Genomic DNA, 27,500 nt, shown 5'->3' on the forward strand with positions numbered 1-27,500 from the left:
TTTTATTTATTTATTTATTACCTACAACGCATGTTGTTTACCTGTTTATTCAGTTATTAGCTGTCTCCTACCCTCCACCAAGGGTGCCAATTAGCTAAGTATATCTGACAGGGAAAGTTACATGTATAAAAATGATATTGTTAAGATACAATAAAGTTTTATACATACTTACCTGGGAGATATATATGATTAAATGGCCCACCCAGCCTCCCCTCAGGAGACAGGTGGAAGAGAAAATCTGGTTCTAGAACGGTAATGGTTCCTATTCCTGCCACCCAGCGGCAGGCGGTAGATCACCTGACCTACCTGTAGCGTGTGCCGCGAAATTTGAATTTCTGTCTGGGACGACGGAGTCTATAGCTAAGTATATATCTGCCAGGTAAGTATATATAAAACTTTATTGTATCTTAACAATATCATTTTTATTATTATTTTGGTGATGTTTTGACAACAAACAGAATTGGAATGATCACCGAACAAGGGGATTTTCTTTCCCTCTTGTTGCGGTTATCGTATGGATGCTCGAGGGTATCTGTCGTGAACTTGATGGCTCTACAAGACGACTGCATTCCAATTTGGAATGTGCTACCAAGCAACCCAATTTACAAAGTCACGCGAGGAGCAGGGGCTGCCTTCTCAGAGAGTGTTTCTGTGCTTGAACGACTTCGAATTAGTATTGTTTCTCTGCTGTTGATGCTTAACTGCTAATTCGGATTTTTGGTCGGCCATCACAGGCCTAAGTCTGGTTGGCTTTGGATTCTCGCTTATGGTTCCTATTTTGAACTCTACACTTGCCAATTTACTTTTGAAAATCGGGGTTTTTCCTTTTTAATAAGTCGTGTCTCTTTTTTTCTGTAATTCCTTTTACCTTGTCTTACCTCTTCCTGATGAACACCATATTCTTTGGAAGCTTGAATTTCAAGTCAATGGCCCCTGTGAGCTTGTTTCATATGAATAGGTTTCATCTTCTGAATAGTGTATACCAATAATAATAATAACAATTGTAGTGAAATGTAGAGATTTTCTAATGTTCTCTTAAATTTTCAGGAGTATTGCGTAGATAAGCAGTTATGAAGCAATGAGCAATGGCTTCGCCTGTTCCTCAAAAAGATGATGTTGAGAGATGGACAGTGGAGCAGGTTGCAGCATGGTTACGGCAGGTAATGGCATTTTCTTTTTGAATTTTATGTAATGGTGGTTAGTTTGGGTTGAAAAGACAAGTCTATACAATAAGTAGGTCTTTAGAATAATTAATTGTTTTAATGCAGATCCATTGATTTTACGTAAATCTATCTTATAGTCGGCAGCTCGTAGTTACTCCACAAAATTCAGAACCCTCCCTTTTGTCAGATACATTTCTGGACCCCCAAGCACTCTTGGAGATTACCATATCATTTCCTTGTGATTGTAGTCACTCAGTGTTCCTTTTCCATTATGCTTCCGAGAATTTCATAATTATTTACCATGTTTTGTTCAGTACTATGTGTATAGTAATCGTCCATTTCACTGCACTTTCTCTGTGTGCATTACTCCAGTTACAACACACCACACTTCATTCTTTTATGTGTTTTTCTTTTACATACTTTGTTATTAAAAAATACTCCTAAAAAAAGTATATAATTCCTACACGATATGCAAACCCTTGGTCGTTTACAATAGGATATACTTGCGGTGTAGCTGGAATACGGTGGTTAAATTCTTGAACATGTTGGTTAGGCAGTAACTACCACCCGGTAGGCAGGAAGACCTGCCTGGACGGACATAAACGCTCCAATGTACTTGTGGCCGTCTTCAAGTGAAGACAATTTGTGAGCTATTGCTGACTGGTCATTGATGACAATTTCCCGGTGGGATCTTTCTTTGTTTCTGTCAGGTTTGAATACACAGGCAGTCCCTGGTGATCGGTGGACTCTGTGATTGGCGATCTGGTTTTGTGGGGCTTGTCTACTGTCATAAAATCTGCAACTTATGGCGCCATAATGGGCCAAGTTTCGGTTATCGGTGCCATAACATACCTAACAGAGGCGCCATTAACTGAAACTTGGTGCCATAAGGGCTGTGCAGTGGTCCCCCTGTATTCGCGGGGGATGCGTACCAAACTCCCTGTGAATAGTTAGAACCTGCAAATAGTTGGAACCCCTCTAAAAATGGTGAAAACAGCATGTTTTGTTTGTTAAAACTCAAGAAAAACCCACTAAAAATATTTGTACTTGTTTTTTTAATAGTTTTATCACAACAAGTGCATTTTATGATGAAATTGATAATAAAAACCAGGAATTTCATACAATCAACTTACCTGTCAGATATATACTTAGCTAAGACTCCGTCGTCCCCGACAGAAATTCAAATTTCGTGCCACTCGCTACAGGTAGGTCGTGATCTACCGGCCTGCCCTGGGTGGCAGGACTAGGAACCATTCCCGTTTTCTATCATATTTTCTCTGTCGCCGGTGGTATCAACATTGTTGTTACTACCTCCTGACTGGAATTCGCTTTTCAAGACATTTGATCAACTTTATTGGACTCTTTGGTGACGTACCTGGATCGTTGTTTTGGCATTCGCTACCGTGGACTGGATTTGGACTTGCTTTTGATTTTTCTACTAGAATGTCTGATTCAAGTGTTAGTGTGAGAGTGTGTGTGAATGTAGGCTGCAAGGTGAGGATACCGAAGGCTTCGGTTGATCCTCACACTGTATGTCGTAAGTGTAGAGGGTTTGAATGTTCTTTAGCTAACACCTGTAATGAGTGTGAAAGGTTGAATGCTAATGAATGGAAGACTCTTAACTTCTTACTTGAAGAAGTTAGAGAGGGATAGAATTAGACGGGCTGCACATAAGGGTGTAAGTACAAGGCCTATTGAGCCTTTTTCTGAGTCTAACTCTCCTTTTATTAATGAATTTGATTCTCCCTCTGTATCTGAACCCTCACAGGCTTTGCATTCAGATTCAGCTTCTGAAATCGCCAATCTGAAGGCTACTCTTCATAAGATGAGGACCAAAATGGCGGCCATGCAAGGTAAGGGAAGTGATAGCGATATGCTTAGTGAAGTGAGTGTTCCCAGTGTTGTGGAGGGGGTGTCTGACCATCTCTGCGATGCTCCCAGGCCTAGACCTCTTCCAAGCTCACATACCCAGAGGAGAAGGAAAGTCGAAAGCCTTGAGGAGGTCGTGGAGAATCCCCACCGGTCAGGCGTCCCTTCAGCAGGCTCTGTTTCGCAACAGACTGCTCAGGACCGCTTCAAGAGGAGCGTCCTACGAGAGTGTTTCTCTTTGTCCGGTTCTCCTTCACCTAAACGAGGGTGGAAGGACTTGGATCTATCTAGGCCACTGAAAAGGCACTGGAAAGAACCCGCTTTTGACTCGAGCCCAGAACGCTTCTCGGAGGAAGCCCCCTCATCTATCAAGAAGGCAAAGATGGTCTCGACGTCTCCACAATCTGAAGTTGAGGATCGTACACCTTCGAGGTCTCCTGCTTCTCCCATTGAAGAGGACGCTGGTGTAGCTTCGAAGAGGATCTTGTTAGCTGTACAAGAACAGTTAGCCTCTTTAGTTGGAGTTCTTTCGAGAGATCCTCCTCGCAAAAAAGACGCTAGGCTTCCTATTAAGAAGTCTCGTCTCCTTTCTCCTGCCAGGCGCGAGACTCCAGCCAGAAGTGAGGCCTCTTCTTCCAGGCGCGAAGCGTCGGCCAGGCGCGCGGCACCAGATAGACTAGAAAAGTCTTACAGGTGCGAACAACTTTCTAGGCATGAACAGCCTACCAGGCGTGAGGAACCAGCCAGGCGTGAAAAACTAACTAGTCATGAAGAGCCTTCCAGGCGCGAGACGTCTTCCAGGCGCGAGGCGCCAGCCAAGCGCGATACGCCAGACAAGGATCCTGACAGGCGCGAGACACCAGCCAGGCGCGAGACGCCAGCTAGGTGCAAAGAGTCAGCCAGGCGTGAGGCGCCAGCCAAGCACGAAGAGCCAGCCGAGCGCGAAGCACCAGCCAGGCGCGAGGCGCCAGCCAAGCGCGAGGAGCTAGCCAGGCGCGAGACGTCAAGCAGGCGCGAGGCGCCAACTACTTGAGAGAGACTCTGTTCACTCGATGAGTCCTTCTCCTTGTAGGAGTTTGTCTCCCGCAAAGAGAAAGGTTTGTGAAGATCCTCACAAGAGTATGGGGATTCATTGACTCCTGCTGCTCCTCCTTCTCCTCGATCGCTATTTTCGAGTTCAATTGTGCCAAAGTCTTCGTCGGTTCTGAAGATGAGACCTACTATCTCTATGAAGAGGGCTCTCCAGTCTCTTGACAAATGGATGTTGACAAAGAAGGAACTTGTCAGAACTACCTTCTGTATGCCTCCAGCGATACTTTCTGGCAAATGAGGTGTGTGGTACCGGACTGGGGAGAACATGGGCCTTTCTCTCCCAGCCTCGGCTGAAGCTGATTTTTCAACCTTAGTTGATGCCTCTTGTAGACACGCATTGAACGCAGCTCGTGTGACTTGGACTATTTCTGAGATAGATCATCTCCTCAAGGGACTCTTCCATATTTTAGAAGTCTTTAATTTCCTAGACTGGTCCCTTGGGGTGATGTCAAAGAAAGCCCATGACTCGGAAGGTCTAGACCCCGAAGTCATGCTTTGTATCTTGTCATGCATTGACAAGGCAGTACAAGACGGATCGGGAGAAGTCTCCTCCCTCTTTGGAGCAGGACTCCTTAAGAAGAGGATTATTTTTAGTGCTTTCCTAACCAAGGCTGTTTCACACTCACAGAGAGCAGCCCTGGTTTTCGCTCCCATGTCAGACTTTTTGTTTCCTTCTCAGTTAGTGAAGGACATTTCTCGCTCACTGACTGAGAAGGCGACACAAGATCTTCTCCTTCAGTCTTCAAGGAAGAAGAGACCGCCAGTTGTGGTTGAGAAGAAAGGACCTACTACTTCGATTCAGCCCTTTCGAGGAGGCCCTCCCTCCAAAGCTCCCTCAAAAAGGAGAGGCCCTGAGAGGAGAGGTAGACCTGCTTTCCGTCCCTTTAAGAAAGGGAAATGAGACAGCGAGCCTCCAAACACCAGTAGGTGCCAGGCTACTCGGATTTGCAGAGGCCTGGACACTCATAAACTCGGACGCCTCGTCGATGTCGATAATCAGGAAGGGATATCTTATCCCCTTCCAGGACAGTCCTCCCCCAACGACTATTCCGCGGGAACTGTCAGCCAGATACAGGGACCCTGTACTGAGGGATACTCTTCGTCTGATGGTGGATCAAATGTGGGACAAAAGAGCGATAGAATTAGTACTGGATCAAAACTCTCCGGGGTTTTACAATCGTCTTTTTCTGGTTGCAAAAGCCTCGGGGGGCTGGAGACCGGTACTAGACGTCAGCGCTCTAAACAAGTTTGTTCAGAAGGAGAAGTTCTCTATGGAGACTTCGGCCTCAGTCCTTGCGGCTTTGCGGCAAGGAGATTGGATGGTGTCTCTGGATCTCCAGGACGCTTATTTTCATGTCCCGATTCACCCTTCTTCGAAGAAGTACCTCCGTTTCATGACGGGGGGAAGGATCTTTCAGTTCAGGGCCTTGTGTTTCGGCCTGTCCACAGCTCCTCAGGTCTTCACAAGCCTGATGAAGAATGTGGCGAGGTTTTTTCACCTCAAAGGCGTAAATATCTCTCTGTATCTGGACGACTGGCTCATCAGGGCCAGATCAGAGAGACAGTGTTTGGAGGACCTTAGTTTGACCCTAAACCTGATAAAGTCGTTGGGACTACTCATGAACCTCGAGAAGTCACAGCTGATCCCCAGACAGAACTTAGTCTATCTGGGGATTCAGATGGATTCTCGGGGTTTTCGAGTATTTCCTTCGCAAGAGAGAATCGTGAGAGGCTTGGAGAAAGTCTCTCTCTTCTTAGGGAAGGAACGTACTTCGGCGAGGGAATGGTTAAGCCTTCTAGGGACCCTTTCCTCGCTCGAACAGTTCTTTCCTCTAGGAAGACTTCATCTTCGTCCTCTTCAGTTCTTCCTAAGGAGATCATGGAATTGGAAGACGGGACTTCTCTCCGACAGTTTTCTCCTTCCAATGGAAATGAAACCACACCTGGAATGGTGGTTGTCCCCTCTGAAAGAGAACAAGGGAATCTCTCTGGAAGTTCCGAACCCAAGCCGAGTGTTGTATTCCGACGCATCGGAGAAGGGTTGGGGAGCAACGCTAGGGCCGAGAGAAGTGTCAGGCACCTGGAAGGCAGCACAGGTGTCCTGGCACATAAATTGCAAAGAACTTCTAGCAGTACACTTGGCTCTAAAGTTCTTCGAACCATTTGTGACAAACAGTGTGGTCCAAGTGAACGTGGACAACACTACCGCTCTTTCCTACATTCGGAAACAAGGAGGAACACACTCCTTTTTCCTATACGAAATAGCAAGAGATCTGCTACTTTGGACCTCCCAGAGGAACATCTCCCTCCTAACGAGATTTGTTCAGGGAACAAGGAACGTCAGGGCAGACAGGCTGAGCAGGAGAAGCCAGGTCCTTCACACGGAGTGGACCCTTCACTCAGAAGTGTGTCAGAGTCTTTGGTCTCTTTGGGGCACTCCTCATGTAGACCTGTTTGCCACATTCCTTTCCAAAAGACTGGAAGTCTTTTGCTCAGTGGTGGAAGACCCAAGAGCTCTCGTTGTCGACGCCTTCCTGCTAGATTGGTCTCATGTAGACGTGTACGCTTTTCCCCCTTTCAAAATTCTGGGACAAGTATTGAAAAAGTTCGTAGCGTCCAACGGAACAAGAATGACCCTGATAGCCCCCTTTTGGCCAGCACAGGATTGGTTCACAGAGGTGCTGGAGTGGACAGTAGACTTCCCCAGATTCCTTCCAAGAAGGATGGATCTTCTCAGACAGCCACACTTAGAGAGGTATCATCAAAACCTCCCCGCTCTCGCTCTGACTGCCTTTCGACTATCGAAAGACTTGTCAGAGCGAGAGGGTTTTCTCACAAGGCTGCAAGCGCTATCGCTAGAGCCCGCAGAGCTTCCACTAGACGAGTCTATCAGTCTAAGTGGGAGGTTTTTAGAAGGTGGTGTAAGTCTAAGAAGTTGTCCTCCTCCAGTACCTCTGTAACCGAAATCGCTGATTTCCTTCTGTTCCTGAGAGAGGACTCTCACTTGTCTGTATCTACTATAAAAGGATACAGAAGCATGCTTTCGGCAGTCTTCAGAAATAGAGGCCTTGAGCTTGCTGATAATAAAGATCTACACGATCTTATTAGATCGTTTGAGACTACAAAGTCTAGAGAACCAGCTCCTCCCAGCTGGAACCTTGATGTGGTACTCAAGTTCCTTTCGTCTGAGAGATTCGAGCCTCCTCATTTAGCTTCGTTTAGGGATTTAACAAGGAAATGGTTGTTTCTCTTATCTCTGGCTACAGCCAAAAGAATTTGTGAACTTCATGCCCTAGAAGATGAAGTCGGATTCAACAGAGACTCGGCCTTCTGCTCGTTTAGAACACTATTTCTAGCTAAAAACGAAAACCCCTCGAATCCCTGGTCCAAGAGATTCGAGGTTAAAGGCTTATCGAGTCTCGTTGGTAGAGAAGCAGAAAGGTCTCTTTGCCCTGTAAGAGCACTTAAGTTCTACTTACACAGGAAGAAACAAATGGGAGGCTCTAGACAAGGTCTTTGGTGTTCGATTAAAGACCCCACAAGAATCATGTCAAAGAATGCGCTAGCTTTCTTTGTAAGGAGCGTCATTACAGATGCTCACAAGTTCTGTCCTGATGACTCTTTTCGACTCTTAAGAGTGAAGGCTCATGAGGTAAGAGCAGTGGCGACGTCTCTCGCTTTTCAGAAGAATATGTCGCTGAAGAAAATCCTTGATACGACATATTGGAGGTGCAACTCGGTATTTGCATCTCACTATCTGAAAGACGTTCGCGTGACCTACGAGAAATGTTTTTCTCTGGGTCCATTTGTATCGGCGGATACGATACTGGGTATGGGAGCCAACACCAATCCTTAACTTTGTACATACCTTCTACTAGATATGTTCTAGATTTCTGCTGACAAAGAGGGCTCGATGCTGCACAGGCGGCCAGTCACTGTTGTTCAGTAAGGAACTCTTGTGATATCTTTTTGGAGGCGTATGGTAAAAAATTTTTTTGTAATTTTATGTATGTATGCGTATTGTGTTTTCGAGTTATGGTTGTTGTAATGAGTTTGGGGATAACTCAGAACAATTCTTTCTACTAACATGGTGGTTAGGATCAGGTGGTCGGGATTGGTTGTGTGCTCCTTCATAAGGTGCATTGTCATAGAAGTGGTCCAGTACCCATTGACAAAGTCCTTTCAGGCTCTGCCGAGTAAGCGGTTCATACCCCATTGGCAGACCCACAAGAACTCTTGGCCATAGATCACATATCTCGCTAAAGTCTTGAGGTGATGCAGACTACCGGGCAACAGCCACGAAGTCTACCACCTATCAGGTAGGAACCAAGGTTTTTCTTTTATACCTACAACATATGTTGTTTACCTGTCTATTCCATATTAGCTGTCTCTTACCCTCCACCAAAGGGTGCCAATCAGCTAAGTATATATCTGACAGGTAAGTTGATTGTATGAAAATGATATTGTTATGATACAATAAAGTTTCATACATACTTACCTGGCAGATATATACAATTAATGGCCCACCCAGCCTCCCCGCAGGAGACAGGTGGAAGAGAGAAAATATGATAGAAAACGGGAATGGTTCCTAGTCCTGCCACCCAGGGCAGGCCGGTAGATCACCTGACCTACCTGTAGTGAGTGGCGCGAAATTTGAATTTCTGTCGGGGACGACGGAGTCTTAGCTAAGTATATATCTGCCAGGTAAGTATGTATGAAACTTTATTGTATCATAACAATATCATTTTGTGGATATTTCTCATAGAAAACTACCTCGAATAGGCAAATTTTCCGTGAATAATGAGGGGAAACATTCCTGAGAAAAATCCGTGAATGTGTGAGTCCGCGAATCTGGAGAACGTGAATACGCGGTGTTCACTGTGAATCTCCGAGTTTCAGTTAATGGGGGTTTTCGCTTATCAGCACCTCACTGAGAATGGAACCTCCATTGATAATTGGGAACTCCCTGTACTGTGTTTGTTATTAATAATTAATTGGTATTAATAATTAACATACAAACCCACCTTTTGTGATAAGCCTTGCTAGCCACTCTCCCCTTTGTGTTACAAAAAATTAAGTTTTCACTCCTTAAGTTGTATAATAATGGAAAAAATATTTAAATACGTTGGATCCTTGCCCACGCAAGGATTAAAGGAAATGAAGAGGCTGATAAAGCAACTTAAGCAACAGTCTACATGACAAGAGCAAACATCCCTGTTAGTGACTGTATAAGCTGTATAAAAACAATCATTGTAAATAAATGGCAAAATGTATGGAATGAAAAACATATAGGTAATAAATTGAAACATAAAATCCTGTATTGGAAAATGGAATTCATCATATCGGAGAGAGACACGCACAAGTTAATTATGACATTTCTTCGAATAGGCCATACTCATTTGACACAAGGACACTTAATGTATAGTTCAAATGATCTTCCTCCCGAATGGTCAGAGTGGAAAGTGTTGATAACAGTCAAACATGTGATTATCAAATTTTGGAAATGAATTTTATCAGAATCTCCTACATTTTCAATAATTCCAGTTTTAATGTTCATGAGGAACTGTGATTTAATTAATAAAATATAAAAATAAGTAAATGATAAAAATACAAGAACCTTTAAGGTGTTTAATGAATTTTAAAACAACAAAATTTTAGTGTTACTTATTCAGAATTTTAATATGCTTTATTAGTGTGTATATGTGGAAACACGAGTACAGGCAGTCCTTGTTTATGGGGGGGGGGGGATGGGTTCAGTTCTGATGGCTTGATGATAAGTTAAAATTGCCATCGCTTTTTGGGGCTGATAAAACGATATTGTCACCAGTAACTGGTTAATGGCGCCTCTGTAAGGTACGTATCAGCGCTGATACTATATTATTGTTGCCAATAAATGGAAGTCGGTGCATTTTGGCTGCAATTTTTGGCGCTAGACAAGTGGCATGAAATTGGATCGCCAATAACTGAGGCCACCGTAACCAGGGACTAAAGTTAGCTATACCTTAGTTTAACCAGACCACTGAGCTGATGAACAGCTCTCCTAGGGCAGCCCCGAATGATTAGATATTTTCACGTGGCTAGGTACCAATGGGTCACCTAGCAACGGGACCTACAGCTTATTGTGGGATCCAAACCTCATTATATCAAGAAATTAATTTCTATCACCAGAAATAAATTCCTCTGGTTCCGCATTGGCCGAGCCGAGAATCGAACTTCGGGCCACCGGATTGGTAGCCGAGCGTGAAAACCACACATCCAACAAGGAACTAAACCAGGGACTGCCCGGAAATCTATTTATTGTTTTGAGTGTGTTCCTGTATGAAAACATGTGCCTTAGTGCAGTTTTTTATTTCATTTTCACTCCTTCATCACCATACCGAGTGACCTATTGGGTCCCAGTGCTTGGCCTCTAGCCTGGACCTGGCATTTTAATCAAATCCTTCGGGCCAGCCCTATGAAAGCTGCTCAGTGGTCTGGTTAAACCATTGTAATAATAATAATTTACTCTAGCCTTTCTGTTTAGTTAGGAAATTGTCGAGTTTTGGGAAGCGAAGGTATATGTTGTATAATGTAAGGGCCTTCATTCTTTACTGTCGTTGTTCTGCTGGCCTAGGTACAAGAACTTGAGTCTGCTTGCATCAGAGTGAGAGTGATATCCCTACAAGCAAGGAACTTTCAGCATTGTTCAGAGGTCTTGCTACCAAATGCCCTTGTGTGGCAGCAGTACCCACAGATGGATGCTAAGCATCTGATAAGAAGCTTCTTATTCCTGGTGGAATTTTTGGGTTTTCTTGGGGTTATTCATTTTGTCCTTGCATCTTTCCCACTTCCTTAGTTCAATGCAGGAAATTTTTGTAACCCCCCCAAAACCACCACCACCACCACACACCTTTCCACCCATGTTAACAGGTGAACAAACTGAATGGAAAACTAGAGATACTCAAACACCTGATGAGATGGTGAATAGACAGTTCAAGCTAAACAATCCCATTACTTGTTTTTACTTTTCACACTCCATCATCCTCCTGCCTGACACAGGAAATATGGCTATCATAACAGAGAGGTAAGTATTTAAAAAATTAAAATTTTATTATAAAAATTTCTATTTTGTAAGTAAATGGTAGTGGATTTTTTTGGAAATTTAGTTAGTATGAAAAATTGTTTGATGCAAAAAATGTCATAAGGGATGTTACAGAATCATTTTTGTAGACAGAAATTAATATGAAATAGCTTTTCAGCATTTATACTGATAGATATTACTTAAAGATTTTAACACTAGTGTCATTCATTTTAATTCTTTTAGTATTTTTCTTTTTAACTTTGGAATATTCACAAAAATGTCCTCAATTCTGTGTTCTGTATTATAGATGGAGCTGACAGATTGTTGTGAATTCTTCTTGAGAAGAGGCATTGATGGACATTCTTTAATGGTAAGTAGGAATGTGAAGTTATGAAGTTATCCTCAATGAAACTGAAATATATGTATATATATATATATATATATATATATATATATATATATATATATATATATGATATATATAATATATGTAAACTTTTTTTGATAAAAACTGAAAATACTCAGGTATGAGCATTGTTAGAGTTTTTTTTCTTCTTCTTCTTCCTAGCTTAAACCCATTTTTATATGGGGTCGCCATTGTGAATGAGTCGTCTCCATCGATTTCTGTCCTGTGCCTCGTTCTCATTTATACCTTTCAATACCCTATCTTCCCCTACACAATCACACCATCTCTTTCTTGGTCTTCCCTTCTTCCTTCTACCCCGCACTTCCATCTCCATCGTATGTCTTCCAACATGACGTTCCTCCCTTCGTAACAGGCGTCCATACCATCGAAGCCTTCCTTTCTGTATTTTCTTTGATATTTCAACTACCTTTGTCGATCCTCTTTATACTCATTTCTAATCATATCTTCCCTTATTACTCCCGACATCCATCTCAACATTCTCATTTCTGCTACATCCATCTTCTTCTCCTCTGTTTTCCTCATACTTGCTGTTTCTGTTCCATATAACATTGCTGGTCTGACCACCGTCCTGTGAAACTTTCCTTTCAATTTCAGAGGAACCTTCTTGTCACAGAGGACCCCTGATGCAGACCTCCAGTTATTCCATCCTGCCTGAATTCGGTGTCTCACCTCTTGGTCCATGCTTCCACTATCCTCTAATACGGACCCTAAATACTTGAATTTCTGTACTTTCTTTATTTCTTCCCCACCCAATCTTATGCTACTTCCACTGTCCTCAGTAATACTGGAACACATATATTCGGTTTTTGATCTGCTTATTCTTATTCCTCTCTCCTCAAGTGCTGCTCTCCAACTCCTCCCTCCCCTCTGAACGCAACACAATGTCATCTGTGTATAATATGCACCATGGCACTGCTTCTCTAATATCCTTAGTCATTACATCCATCACGATGCTGAAGATGAATGGGCTAAGAGCTGACCCCTGGTGTAATCCAACTCCTATCTCAAATCCATCCGTCTCTCCAACACTGCTCCTTACTCTAGTATACACATTCCTGTACATCTCCTGAATAATTCTGACATACTTTTCCGGCACCATCTTCTCCCTCAAACATCTCCATATTTCTTGCCTTGGCATTCTATCATAGGCCTTTTCAAGGTCTATGAATACCAGTTGCAGGTCTCTCTCGTTGTTTTTCTATGAATTTCCCCATCAGCTGCCTAATGCAAAATATTCCATCCGTTGTGCCGCTTCCCTTCATAAATCCTAACTGTTCCTTCCCTATTCTCACTTCCTCTCTCAGCCTGCTATCTATTATTCTTTCCAAAATCTTCAACGTGTGAGACATTAGTTTTATACCTCTATAATTACTGCATTCCTGGACATCACCTTTACCTTTAAATATAGGTATCAATATGCTTTCCCGCCATTCTTCTGGTATCTTTTCCTGTTCAAATATTTTTACCATCAGATCATGCAAGATGTCTACCCCTTCCTCTCCTAAGGCTTTCCAAACTTCGACTGGGATTAAGTCAGGTCCTGTTGCCTTCCCATTCCTCATTCTTTTTAAGGCTCGTATCACTTCATCCTTAGATATCCCCATTACCATTCCCATGTTTACTTGTCCATCCTCTCTTACAAGTCTTTTATTTTCTTCATTTAGCAGTTGTTCGAAATACTCTTTCCATCTTTTCAGGATGTCTTCTTCCTTTTTTATGACCGTACCATTCCTATCATTCATTTGCTTAATATGGGTGATGTCCTTTGTTCTTTTATTTCTTACTTTTGACAGTTTGAGCATCATACTCAACCCTTCCTTGGTTTCCAGTTCATTATAAACCTCTTCATATGCATATGCCCTTGCCTTAGCCTGAGCTACCACCCTTTCTACTTCTTTGTTTCTTTCACTTAATCTCTCTCTGACCTCCTCCAGCTGCGACTCTTCAAATCTCTTCTTTGCCTCCCTTTTACCCTTCACCACTTTCCCCTCCTCTTCCCCCCACCACCAGCTCTCCTTTTCCTCCCATACTATTCCAGATGTTTCCCTTAGCATCTCCTTTCCATGTCTTCTCATCACTGATGCATTCCCAGATCAACCTCTCCCAACACTCTTCTCCTGAACTCTCTCTTCTTATCATTATCCCTTCCTAACAGTGTATACCACTTGTTTTTCTTTATCCCATTCGTTTTTGTTTTCTTTTCTCTTTTCATCCCATTCGTTTTTGTTTTCTTTTCTCTTTTCATCTTTTATAATAGGTAGTTTTAAGCATTTTTGGAGGAGTTTTCAGTATTTGAGTATTTTAGCTATTCGCTGGGCATCTGGGACACATCCCCCGCAAATATCGGACGTTTTATATAATATATATATAATATTAATAATTATATAATATATATAATATGTATAATATAGATATAATCTATAGATTATCTATTATATATAATTATATCTATTAATATATATATATAATCTATATATATCTATATAAGAAGAATAATAATATATTATATATAGATTATTATTAATAATATAATAGATATACTAGATATATAATATTATATATATATATCATATAGATCTATATCTATTTATAATCTATACATATATATCTATATATATCTATACATATATATATCTATATACATATATATATACATATATACAGGCAGTCCCCGGGTTACGACGGGGGTTCCGTTCTTAAGACGCGTCGTAACCCGAAAATCGTTGTAAGCCGGAACTACGTTCTTGAAAACATGCCCACAGGGAAAATTTCACTAATTTGCAATTTTTCTTAGGGCCGTATCTCTAAAATTATCACTAATTTACTTTTTTCATGTGCAACACTGTGTATTCACAAATTACTGTATATTTTCATTAAAATACAAGAGAGAGAGAGAGAGAGAGAGAGAGAGAGAGAGAGAGAGAGAGAGAGAGAGAGAGAGAGAGAGAGAGAGAGAAATAACTCCTTACGGTTTCAATAGATTGAAATGAAGTCTGTAGGCAACTTTTTCCCCCACCCATAAATACATATATTTCTCCAGAGAAGAGAGACCTTACCTTAACCTTACAGACCTTACATCTTGTTCGGGTTGCCCCAGGTCCCTCAGTGTGAGGCACCTCTAATGTCTACCAGAGAGTTGCTAGTACATCTTCCGGTATATTTTGCATCTTCCAATCTTGGATGGTCTGGGATGCAGTTTAGATATTTGTCGAGCTTATTCTTAAAACACATCTACGCTCACTCCTGATATATTCCTCAGATGAGCTGGCACGCATTGAATAGACGCTGCATTATCGATGCTGGTGCGTAGTGGATTAATGTCCTGTGTGCTTTCCTTATTTTTCCTGGTATAGTTTTGGGCACTATTAATCTACCTCTGCTTGCTCTTTCTGATATTTTTAGTTCCATGATATTTTCTGCTATTCCTTCTATCTGTTTCCATGCCTGAATTATCATGTAGCGTTCTCTTCTCCTTTCTAGACTATATAATTTTAAGAATTGTAGTCTTTTCCAGTAGTCTAGGTCCTTAACTTCTTCTATTCTAGCTGTAAAGGACCTTTGTACACTCTCTATTTGTGCAATATCCTTTTGATAGTGTGGGTACATATCATATTGCAATATTCAAGTGACTACGAACATTAGTTTTAAAAGGCATAATCATGTGTCAGCTTATGCTTCTGTTTGTCTGTCTATCAATTCTTTTGCTTCAGGAGCGAGAGAGATAAAAGGAAGAAATAGAAACACCAAATGTATGACAAGTATCTTGTGGAGAGAGAGAGAGAGAGAGAGAGAGAGGAAGGGAGAGAGGAGAGGCGAGAGAGAGAGAGAGAGAGAGAGAGAGAGTTGTCCTCACAGTATTTAAAAAGAGAGAAATGGAATGATTATTGTATTTAAAATACTCAGATATGAATTTTGTACTTACAGTTAATAGTATTATTATTGGAAAATATTAATGATAAACTTATTACATACATGTCCAGAAAATGATCTCATCTCAGTAAGAGAGAGAGAGAGGAGAAGAGAGCGACGAGAAGATGGAGAGAGAGGAGAGAGATTCACATAAAACCATTAAATTTGTTGACCATTGTATGGCATTGTTAAGCTCCGAGTGGTCACTGGAGTTGAAGGTGGGGAAATTGATACAGAAAAAGACAAAGGGAAGAATTTTCTTTTGAAATTAGTTATCGTATTATTACTACTTCTATTATTATTTGAAAATATAATAAACACGTGCATCTACCATAAAAATTCTCTCATCTCAGTAAGAAAGAGGAATTATCCTTACAAGTGAAATGGAAAGGTAATTGTCATCTCTTTAAAATACGAACCATTATGAATTTTGTAATTAAAGTTTTATTATTATTATTCTTATTATTATTATTATTATTATTATTATTATTATTATTATTATATATTGGTATTATTATTATTATTAAATCAACTGAAATTATCAATAAACATTTTACATACTAGTACCATAAAAATTCTTTCATTCTCGGTAAAAGAGAGAGAGAGAGAGAGAGAGGAGAGAGGAGAGAGAGAGAGAGAGAGAGAGAGGTGTGTGTTTATCTCTCTCTGTTCTCTCAAAAAATACTTAAAACGCTTCCAGCGAAAGAAAGGGAGGGAGTTACCACTATGACACATTATTATCTTATGTGGCAAAAGAGAGAGAGAGAGAGAGAGAGAGAGAGAGAGAGAGAGAGAGAGAGAGAGAGAGAGAGAGAGAGAGAGTTAACCTTAATTAAAAGTGACATGGATAGATTAGTACGTATTGTATTTCTTTAAAATACTATCACATATGAATTTTGTAATTACAGTTATTTTTTCATTTTTTTTTTTTTTTGCTCTATCACAGTCCTCCAATTCGACTGGGTGGTATTTATAGTGTGGGGTTCCGGGTTTGCATCCTGCCTCCTTAGGAGTCCATCACTTTTTCTTACTATGTGTGCCGTTTCTAGGATCACACTCTTCTGCATGAGTCCTGGAGCTACTTCAGCCCTCTAGTTTCTAGATACCTTTTCAGGGATCTTGGGATCGTGCCTAGTGCTCCTATGATTATGGGTACGATTTCCACTGGCATATCCCATATCCTTCTTATTTCTATTTTCAGATCTTGATACTTATCCATTTTTTCCCTCTCTTTCTCTTCAACTCTGGTGTCCCATGGTATTGCGACATCAATGAGTGATACTTTCTTCTTGAATTGGTCAATCAACGTCACGTCAGGTCTGTTTGCACGTATCACCCTATCCGTTCTGATACCATAGTCCCAGAGGATCTTTGCCTGATCGTTTTCAATCACTCCTTCAGGTTGGTGCTCGTACCACTTATTACTGCAAGGTAGCTGATGTTTTTTCTTGCAAACAGGCCTCCAGTGGAGGGCTTTTGCCACTGAATCATGCCTCTTTTGTACTGGTTCTGTGCAAGTGCTGGCATCACTTGCTATGTGGTTTATGGTTTCATTTTTCGTATTGCACTTCCTACATAGGGAGAGATGTTATTTCCGTCTATCGTTCTTTGAACATATCTGGTTCTTAGGGCCTGATCTTGTGCCGCTGTTATCATTCCTTCAGTTTCCTTCTTTAGCTCTCCCCTCTGTAGCCATTGCCAATTGTCATCGCTAGGCTAGTTCTTTAGTCTGTCTCATGTATTGTCCGCATTGGTTTGTTGTGCCAGTCCTTTGTTCTGTCTGTCTTTCTCCTGTCTCTGTATATTTCTGGGTCTTCGTCTACTTTTATTAGTTCCTTCTTCTCATGCACTCATTAGCCACTCGTCTTCACTGGTTTTCAGATATTGCCCCAGTGCTCTGTTTTCGATGTTGATGCAGTCCTCTATACTTAGTAGTCCTCTCCCTCCTTCCTTTCGTGTTATGTATAGTCTGTCCGTATTTGCTCTTGGGTTGTAGTGCTTTGTGTATTGCATATGTTTCCTGGTTCTGATCTATGTCTGCGGAGTTCTGCCTTCGTCCATTTGACTATTCCTGCGCTGTATCTGATTACTGGCACTGCCATGGTTTATGCTTTTTTATCATATTTCCGCCGTTGAGTTTTGACTTGAGTATCGCCTTGAGTCTCTGCATATATTCTTTCTGATCGTGTCCTTCATCTCTTGGTGTTTTATACCCCTCCTTCCATTATTCCCAGGTATTTGTATCCTGTCTCATCTATGTGTTTGATGTTGCTCCCATCTGGTAGCTTTATCCCTTCAGTTCTCATTACTTTGCCTTTTTGTATGTTGACTAAGGCACATTTTTCTATTCCAAAACTCCATCCTGATGTCCCCAGATACAATCCTTACAGTGTGGATTAGGGTATCTATTTCCTTGATGCTCTTACCATACAGCTTGATGTCATCCCATGAACATCAGATGGTTAATTCTGTTGCCTCTTTTCTTGAGTTGGTACCCGGCATCCATCTTCTGTAGTACTTTTGTCATGGGAATCATGGCTACTACGAAGAGTAGTGGGGAAAGTGAGTCGCCTTGGAAGATCCCTCTCCTGATATTAACCTCTGCTAGTCTTATTCCAGAGCTTGTAAGTATTGTATTCCAGTTGCACATTGTATTTTTGAGGAAGCTGATGGTGTTTTCCTCTGCCCATATATTTCAGGCATTCTATTAGCCATGTGTGTGGTATCATGTCGAAGGCTTTTTCTTATAGTCTATCCATGCCATGCTTAGGTTGGTTTTCCTTCTCCTACTGTTCTTCATTACCATTTTGTCTATCAGGAGCTGGTCTTTTGTGCCCCTACACTTCCTTCTGCAGCCTTTCTGTTGGTGGGGGATGGTGTTTGTCTCCTCTAGGTAGTTGTATAGCCTTTCACTGATGATACCTGTTAGTAACTTCCACATTATTGGTAGGCAGGTGATAGGCCTGTAGTTACTGGGCTAATTTATTTCCCTTACTCTTGTCTTTTTGTTTACTAAGGATGTTCTTCCTGTGGTCATCCATTTGGGTGCTGGTGATTTGAGATACAATGCTGGAGTTGTTCTGCTATTCGTGGGTGTAGGGCCTTGAAGTTTTTGAGCAAGTATCCATGGACTTCATCGGGACCTGGGGCTTTCCAGTTTGGCATTTTCTTTAGTGGTGTCTGACTGTGTCTGTCGTTGATCTCTGTGAATCTTTGTTTTATTCTCCCTGTTTCTTCTTCCTTGACTTCCTGGAGCCATGTTGCATGTTTGTTGTGCTACCGGATGCTCCATATGTTTTCCCAGAGTCTCTTACTTGATTCGGCTTCAGGAATTTCTGGGTGGTTGTCTTCCCCTCTTAGTTGGCTGTATAGTCTTTTCTGGTTGGTTCCGAATAGTTTGTTCTGTTGGTATCCCTTATCCTGTCATGTACCGTTGGATCTTATGTGCTTTGGCCATTAAGCCTCTGTTTACATCTTCTATTGTGTTGTTTAGTCCCCTCTCTTGTACTTTGTATTTCTCGTTGAGTTCCTCCCTTGTTTTCTTGCTTCTTAGCCTTTTTTCTGCCATCTCTTTCAGTTTACTCAAGTCAGATCTCATCACCATGATTTGCTTTTCCAGGCGCCTTTTCCAAGGAGGTTGCTGTTTGGTTTCTGTTGGGATGGTTGTGCTGGTGGTGTGGTGTTCGAATCCCATCAGTTCTGCTACTAATCTTGCTCCTGCATATGTCAAGTTATTTGTTTCTGTGATACTGGTGGGTGTGTATTATGCCCATTATTTCATTGACCTCACTTGTTTTCTCCCTTAATTTCTTGGTGTTGTAGGCTTTCATGGAGGGGATCTTTGTTGCTCTCTGTATATGGCTCCATCCATTGTCTAATCTTTTCTACCCATTCCGTCCTCTCTGTTACTTCGTAGGTGTTTTCTTCGTGTGTCGTTGTTTGATACCTCATCCTCCCTGTCGTCTTCTGTGGCATCGTCTCTCAGTTCGTCTTCGTGTAATTCGTTGTCGTGTGACATTTCCCTTTCCAGTTCTTCTCTTTCTGTTGGGGAGAGCCAGTTCTTTTCTTCATGTTCCTTACTTGGTCTGCCAGCCTCTGCTCTGTTTGGGGGGGTGTTATTCCTCTCATTCCAGATGTTGACCAATCTTCTTCTATATCCTCTCTCTGTCGGGTTGCTTCTGATGTAGCATCTACATATTTCCTTATTTCTTCTCTTGTCCATTTCTTCCTTTTTGCTTCTGTAGCACCAATCTCAGGCTGTTGATTACTGTCGTTGTGGTGATCAGTTGCTGGATGACGACCTCCAAGTACCTGACCGTCTTCCCCTCAATTGGCGTTTGAATACCTGGTTCGCCGACAAAGCTCCCTGTTGCCAGAGGTTTCCATTACGTCGTTGTCGTTTATTCCTTCATTTCTTCCATCATTGCTGAGTTTTTGCTATTTAACCCATAGCTGGACCCTACCCCATCAGGGATAGATACTCATTTACAGCTGAGTAGACTGAGGAAATTATTGGTTAAATTATCCTCTTTCCCAAGGAATCAACGCCGAGGTGGAGAGCGGTCACCCATCCAACGACTGACCAGCCCCAATGTTGCTTAACTTGACCTAAGTCTATTGACGACCTAACCCACTCCTCCACGGCGCCACACAGTGTGTGTTTATCTCTCTCTGTTCTCTCAAAAAATACTTATAACGCTTCCAGCGAAAGAAAGGGAGGGAGTTACCACTATGACACATTATTATCTTGTGTGGCAAAAGAGAGAGAGAGAGAGAGAGAGAGAGAGAGAGAGAGTTAACCTTAATTAAAAGTGACATGGATAGATTAGTACGTATTGTATTTCTTTAAAATACTATCACATATGAATTTTGTAATTACAGTTATTATTATTATTATTATTATTATTATTATTATTATTATTATTATTACTATATTATTATTATTATTATTATATTATTATTATTTGAAAGTATTAAAAAAAAAAAACAAATAGTACAAGTACATAAAAAATCTCAAGTCTCAGTAAAGAGAGAGAGAGAGAGAGAGAGAGAGAGAAGAGAGATGACGAGAGACCCGAGCGAGAGAGAGAGAGAGAGAGAGAGAGAGAGAGAGAGAGAGAGAGGGGGGGGGGGGGTGGGGGGGGGGGGGAAATTCAGGACCACGTGATTGCAACACTGCAGCTCTTGCCCCCAGCTCTTCCCCTCCCCCTACTGGCTGTCACAGAACTTGATATATCTGACAGTTTTAGTACCTGGATCCTCGAGGAAGGGTTACCTGAGAGAAGGACTGGGATTTCCTTCATTTCTTCCATAATTTTTTAAATATAAGCTAAAAATCTTACTAATTTACTATGGTATTTTCTTTAATGAATTGATATTATTGCAGTATAAATTTAATATTAATATTTGAAAATAGTAAATCATTTAATTATCATACAAAAAAATAAACATAAATCTTTGTAGTAGAGAGAGAGAGAGAGAGAGAGAGGAGAGAGAGAGAGAGAGAGAGAGAGAATTATTATTTTTATGTGATATCATTCAACTTATTAAAACTTACTAATACAGTATTAATCAAAATTAATATTTGAAAATTAGTAAATCATTTTTGTATTATAAAAAATGTATTTAGTCATGAAAATAAACATCAAAATACACTAATAGTGATTATTTTCGCGGAAAATACAAAGAGAGAGAGAGAGAGAGAGAGAGAGAGATATAGAAAGAGAGAGAGAGAGAGAAAACTGTGCTAAACTATAAAAGGATTCTTATCATAGATATGAATTTTTTTAAAAAGCCTTGTAAACTCGGAGCGTCGGAAGCATCAGCGTCGTAACCTCGGAACAAGCGTCGTAAACCCAGGGCGGATTTTCAATGAATATTTAAGAAAAAGCGTCGTAACCTCGGAACGTCGTAAGCCGGGACCCGTCGTAACCCGGGGACCGCCTTTATATATATATATATATATATATATATATATATATATATATATATATATATAAAACGTCCAATATTTGTGGGGGAACGAATAGCTAAAAATACGCAAATACTGAAAACTCCTCCAAAAATGCTTAAAACTGCCTATTGTAATAGTTGAAAAAAAAAAAAACTAAAAATGCTCGTACCTGAGTATTTTCATAGTTTTATCACAAAAAGTGCATTTAGTCATGAAAAAGATATGAAAACAATAATTTGTGAATTTTTCTCAGTGAAAAATACAGTGAATAGGCGGGACTGTTCCACGAATAATGGGTATATACGATCCTTAAGAAAAAATCTGCGAATAGGCGAGTCCGTGATTCATGAGGCCATAAATACAGGGTTAGTTTAGTTATATATATATATATATATATATATATATATATATATATATATATATATATATATATATATATATATATATATATATATATATATATATATATATATATATATATCGATGATATATATATATATCGATATATATATATATATATATATATATATATATATATATATATATATATATATATATATATATAGATATATCTGATATATATATAGATATATATATATCGTATATATATATATATATCGATATATATATATATCGATATTATATCGATATATATATAGTCGATATATATATATCTATATATATATATATATATATATATATATCTATATATATATATATATATATATATACATCTATATATATATATATATATATATATAAATATAAATATATATATAGAGTAAACCCCTCCTTGTATTTGCAGCCTATGATTCACGGACTTGCCTATTCGCTGTATTTTTGCATGTCAACAAAAATAATTTATTATGCTTTATTTGTTTATCAGTTTTTATCTTTCATTTTAGCCTGGATGATGAGACATTGGTCTTGAAACATCACATAAGACTAAAGTGACAAATGTTTAATGGAATCTTGTCCTACAACTTCTGGTATATTGTATATATATATAAATATTATATATAATATATATTATATAAATATAATATATTATTCTATATATATATATATATATATAATCTATATACATATACATTATATATATATATATACATTGTATATATAATACATATATATATATATATATATATATATATATATATATATTATATATAATAATAATATACATACACACACACACACACACACACACACGCGCACACACACACACACACACACACACACACACACACACACACTCTCTCTCATACCAGAGGTTGTAGGACAAGACACCATTAAACATTGGTCACTTTATTCTTATGTGACATTTCAAGACCTATGTCTTATCATCCAGGCTAAAATGAAAGATAAAAATTGATAAACAAATACAGCATAATAAATGATTTTTGTTGACATGCAAAACACATTGAATAAAGGAAAAGAAAGCAAGATACAACATTGAAATAAGAATTACTCTAAAAAAGAAATCAAAGTCAAGAGTAGTTAAAAAGATACCTTGTCTCAACGAAGTTCAGTTGCTGAATGGAAAATGCATCGAAAGTAAACAAGAAGGGTGTGGTTTAAAGTCGTGGAAAATATGTAAAGGCCACCTTCTAAAGGGGGGAGAGGGCTAAAGAAGAAAGTCCGATATAGATTTGACACCACAAAAGATGTCAGAGTTGCCTCACTTAACCTTTTGGACCCTGGCAGGTAAAAGCTTTGAAATAATTAAAAGGATGAAGGATAAGAAGATTGACATTCTGCTAGTACAGGAAACGAAGTGGAAGAGAGAGCGAGCGGCAGAATGGTGCAGGCTACAAGATGTATTATGTTGGAACAGACGGAAGAAGGAAGGGAGTGGAAATAATTATATCCCCTGAGCTGAAAGACAATGTGCCGGAAGTGGTTAGAGTAAATGATCGTATCATTAAAATGAAATTAGAATGCTTTGGAGGAAATTGGAGCATCGTAAGTGTTTATGCACCGCAGGTTGGGAGCTCCCAGGTTGAAAAGGAAACCTTTTGGATGGAATGGGATGGTGCCTTACAGAAGGGACCAGTTACATGCTATTCCCTCTTTCCTTCACTCACTGCACGCTTTGCAATCCTATGCTCTTCTTCGCCTTCATTCTCCTCTGATGTTTTCCAGATCTTCAGTTTCTCTCTCTCGGTCTTAAGGATGTTTCCTATTTCTTTGTTCCACCATCGGTCTTAAGGATGTTTCCTATTTCTTTGTTCCACCACCAGGTCTCTTTTCCATTCTTTCTTTTACCAGATGATCTTCAGTATATCTCTATTCCTATTGTCTTTATAATATCTGCTATCACACACCAGGTGTGGTCTATATCCTGTATGTTATCTAGTTCAACTTCTTCAACTTCAAGCTCATTTCTAACTCTGTCTACAAAAGCTTCCTGTTTCTCTGCTTCTTTCAATTTCCACCAATAGATCTTTCTGATACCCTTTCTTCTTCTCCGTGTCTTCATATTGCTTTAACTCTAATGTCTGTGAGTAATGTTCTATGTTGGCTTGTCATTTTCTTGTAAGGCAAGGTTTTACAGTTCTTGACTTCAGCTGCAAACTCTTTTCTTACTAATATATAATCAATTTGGGAGAAAAAATTACCACTTCTATATTTTATCAAGTGATTTTCTCGTTTGATGCACATTGTGTTAACTATTTTCATTCCATATGATAGGGCAAAGTCAAGAATACTGTTCCTCATCATCTTGCACGCCTAGCCCATGGCCCCCCGTGAACCTCTTCAAATCCTCTATTTGTAGCACCGACATGTCCATTAAAATCTCCCCCCACCAATAATTTTTCAGTCCATACCTACTGACCGTTTGTGTTGTATTAATCTCTGGGGAAGTGATTTTCCTGTAAATCCGATGTAAGATTGGTCATAAACCCCTGTTTCCTTGGGGAATGTAACTTTTGTTGGACGTTAATCAGGGACTTGGCTAAGGTGTTTGGGTAAGTAAATGCAAAAGGGTTAGATTTTCCGAGGGTCTGAGTCACTGTCTTAATCCTGTCCAGGTGAGGAATTTTTATTTTATTGTTGGGTGTCTCTTTGGTCTTGTTTTGAGGGGGTCGGTAGAAAATTACGTTTGCTTTGAATTGCTTTCTCAATTATATGGTCAGGATACTTTCAAGACGAAAGTTGCTTACGAATTAGTTCAAATTCTTTTTTCATCAAATCTGGGGAACAAATTTGTAAGGCTCTTAAGAACAGGTTGCCGGCTACACCTATCTTGATAGCAATGTCGTGATAGCTAAAGTAGTGAATGTCTGAAAGTGAGAACGTTGGTTTTCTGTATACGGTAAATTTGTATTCTGTCATGTCTCTGATTATTAAAACATCAAGAAAAGGAATTTTGTTGTCTGTTTCCCATTCAACTTTAAATTTGATGCTCGGCACTATTGCGATTAATTTTGAAAGGAATTCATTAAAATTGCCCCACCTATTATCCCAAAATGTTAGAATATCATCTACATATCTCATCCACAGCATGTTTTTGGGTTTTATTGCATTTATTACTGTAGTTTCAAAGTATTCCATGTACAGATTGGCTAAAACAGGACTTAAAGTACTACACATACTACACCCGAATTTTTGCTTATAGAATGATTCCTTGAATGAAAATATGTTATTAGATGCACATAATTCAACTAACTTTATGATTTTGTCAAGTGCCAAAGGAAATTATCTGAATAGGGGGATAATTTTTCCCTCAAAAACTGAAGAACGTCCTGTATTGGTACTTTTGTAAATAGGGAATCAACATCAAGGCTTAAAAGTTTTATGTTGTGAAGTGGTATACGTGCTTCTCTGAATTTGTGACAAAAATCTTCCGAATGTTTAATTGACTGGGAGAAAAAGTGCCTAAAAAAGGGGAAAGGAGGCTGACTAACCATTTAGAAATTTTGTAATTGAAAGTTCCGGCACATGAAACGATGGGTCTGAATGGAAGATTGTCTTTGAGTTTTGTGAAGGCCATAAAAGTATGGAAGTTTAAGATTAATTACTTTAAATTTCTCTAATAGTTCAATGCCAATTAATCTTACTTTCCGAAAAAATTCTGTAGGGAAGTTTTGGAGGGGATTTTTCGTCAGTTTGTCGTAAGTGTTTGTGTCGCTAAGGAGTTGGTTGATTTTGTCGAGGTAGAAGTCTTTGTCCATGATTACGATTTTGCAGTCTTTGTCTGAGCTACTTATAATAACATCTAACTTTTTTAACGAGCGGATGGCTATCATAAATCTACGGGGAACAGGATATTTCTTATTTAGGTCAGTTAAAGCATTTAGTAACACACCTTTTAAGCATATCTCTTCACAGCTGTAGTTTTTGTCAGATATGAATTTATCAAAAGCCACTATGAAGTCTAAGATTGTTGTTGCGGTCTGGCATAAGGGCAAAGGATAAGCCTAGATTGAAAACTAAATATTAATTTACAGTAAGGGGGGTGTTGGATAAGTTTAAAACTTTGTCTTGTTGCTCAAGATTATTCCAAGTGCTATTGTTTATTAAGTTATTTAACTTGCGTAAAAGTCTGTTGGAATGAGTCACGCTATTATAGGCAGCAATGTCGGAACAGAATTAAATCAGATACCTGTATATGTGGTCCGTAGCGAGGAGGCGAAGATTAGACTGAGTTCCATATATCACTCTGCGTAGTACGAAGATGTTGTTTTTCGTTTTGGTGATTCTTTCCTCCAGGAAAATCTTATGTGAGAGAGGGAAGGGGTCCGATTGCAGAGTACTTTTCTCTCTATATTTTGGTGTTTTTATGGGTTCCTTTTATTAGATGGAATTCTGTCGTAACAGAAGATTTTTATCAGTCATTTTCGGCCCATTATGGAATTCAACCGACTTTCCAGAAGTTATGACAGTTTTTCGCAAGTTTGAGAAAGAACCGATCAGACTACACCAGCTGAAAAATCAAAAACACTTCTTAGAAGAATGCCTCAAGGAACAAGTACTACCAAAAATGTACGGATTCGATAGATGGACTCTGCAACCGGACCCCTTCCCTCTCTCACATGAGATTTTCCTGGAGGAAAGAATCACCAACACGAAAAACGACATCTTCGTACTACGCAGAGTGATATATGGAACTCAGTCTAATCTTCGCCTCCTCGCTACGGACCACATATACAGGTATCTGATTTAATTCTGTTCCGACATTGCTGCCTATAATAGCGTGACTCATTCCAACAGACTTTTACGCAAGTTAAATAACTTAATAAACAATAGCACTTGGAATAATCTTGAGCAACAAGACAAAGTTTTAAACTTATCCAACACCCCCCTTACTGTAAATCAACATTTATTTTAAATTTAGGCTTATCCTTTGCCCTTATGCCAGACAGCAACAACAATCTTGACTTCATAGTGACTTTTGATAAATTCATATCTGACAAAAACTACAGCTGTGAAGAAATATGCTTAAAAGGTGTGTTACTAAATGCTTTAACTGACCTAAATAAGAAATATCCTGTTCCCCGTAGATTTATGATAGCCATCCGCTCGTTAAAAAAGTTAGATGTTATTATAAGTAGCTCAGACAAAGACTGCAAAATCGTAATCATGGACAAAGACTTCTACCTCGACAAAATCAACCAACTCTTTAGCGACACAAACACTTACGACAAACTGACGAAAAATCCCCTCCAAAACTTCCCTACAGAATTTTTTCGGAAAGTAAGATTAATTGGCTAAGATAAAAAGAGTATTGAACTATTAGAGAAATTTAAAGTAATTAATCTTAAACTTCCATACTTTTATGGCCTTCACAAAACTCACAAAGACAATCTTCCAATCAGACCCATCGTTTCATGCGCCGGAGCTTTCAATTACAAAATTTCTAAATGGTTAGTTGGCCTCCTTTCCCCCTTTTTAGGCACTTTTTCTCCCAGTCATATTAAACATTCGGAAGATTTTTGTCACAAATTCAGAGAAGCACATATACCACTTCACAACATAAAACTTTTAAGCCTTGACGTTGATTCCCTATTTACAAAAGTACCA

The 27,500-nt window shown here is 39.6% G+C and overlaps 1 protein-coding gene across 2 annotated transcripts in view; it reads left to right on the forward strand.

Annotated features, from left to right (window-relative positions):
- LOC135205932 (lymphocyte cytosolic protein 2-like) overlaps positions 1-27,500 on the forward strand; it is a 408,856-nt gene that overhangs the window by 39,811 nt on the left and 341,545 nt on the right. The window contains exons 2-3 of one of the 2 annotated variants that reach the window (XM_064237130.1): positions 1,048-1,160; positions 11,492-11,554. In XM_064237130.1, coding sequence (XP_064093200.1) covers positions 1,086-1,160; positions 11,492-11,554 — 138 coding nt within the window. In that variant the 5' untranslated portion in view covers positions 1,048-1,085. Of the gene's footprint in view, positions 1-1,016; positions 1,161-11,491; positions 11,555-27,500 lie in introns of those variants that run through there. The other variant, XM_064237124.1, reaches the window with a different exon arrangement.

Source organism: Macrobrachium nipponense, chromosome 11, assembly GCF_015104395.2.
Source record: "Macrobrachium nipponense isolate FS-2020 chromosome 11, ASM1510439v2, whole genome shotgun sequence".
NCBI classification, from domain to species: Eukaryota; Metazoa; Arthropoda; class Malacostraca; order Decapoda; family Palaemonidae; genus Macrobrachium; species Macrobrachium nipponense.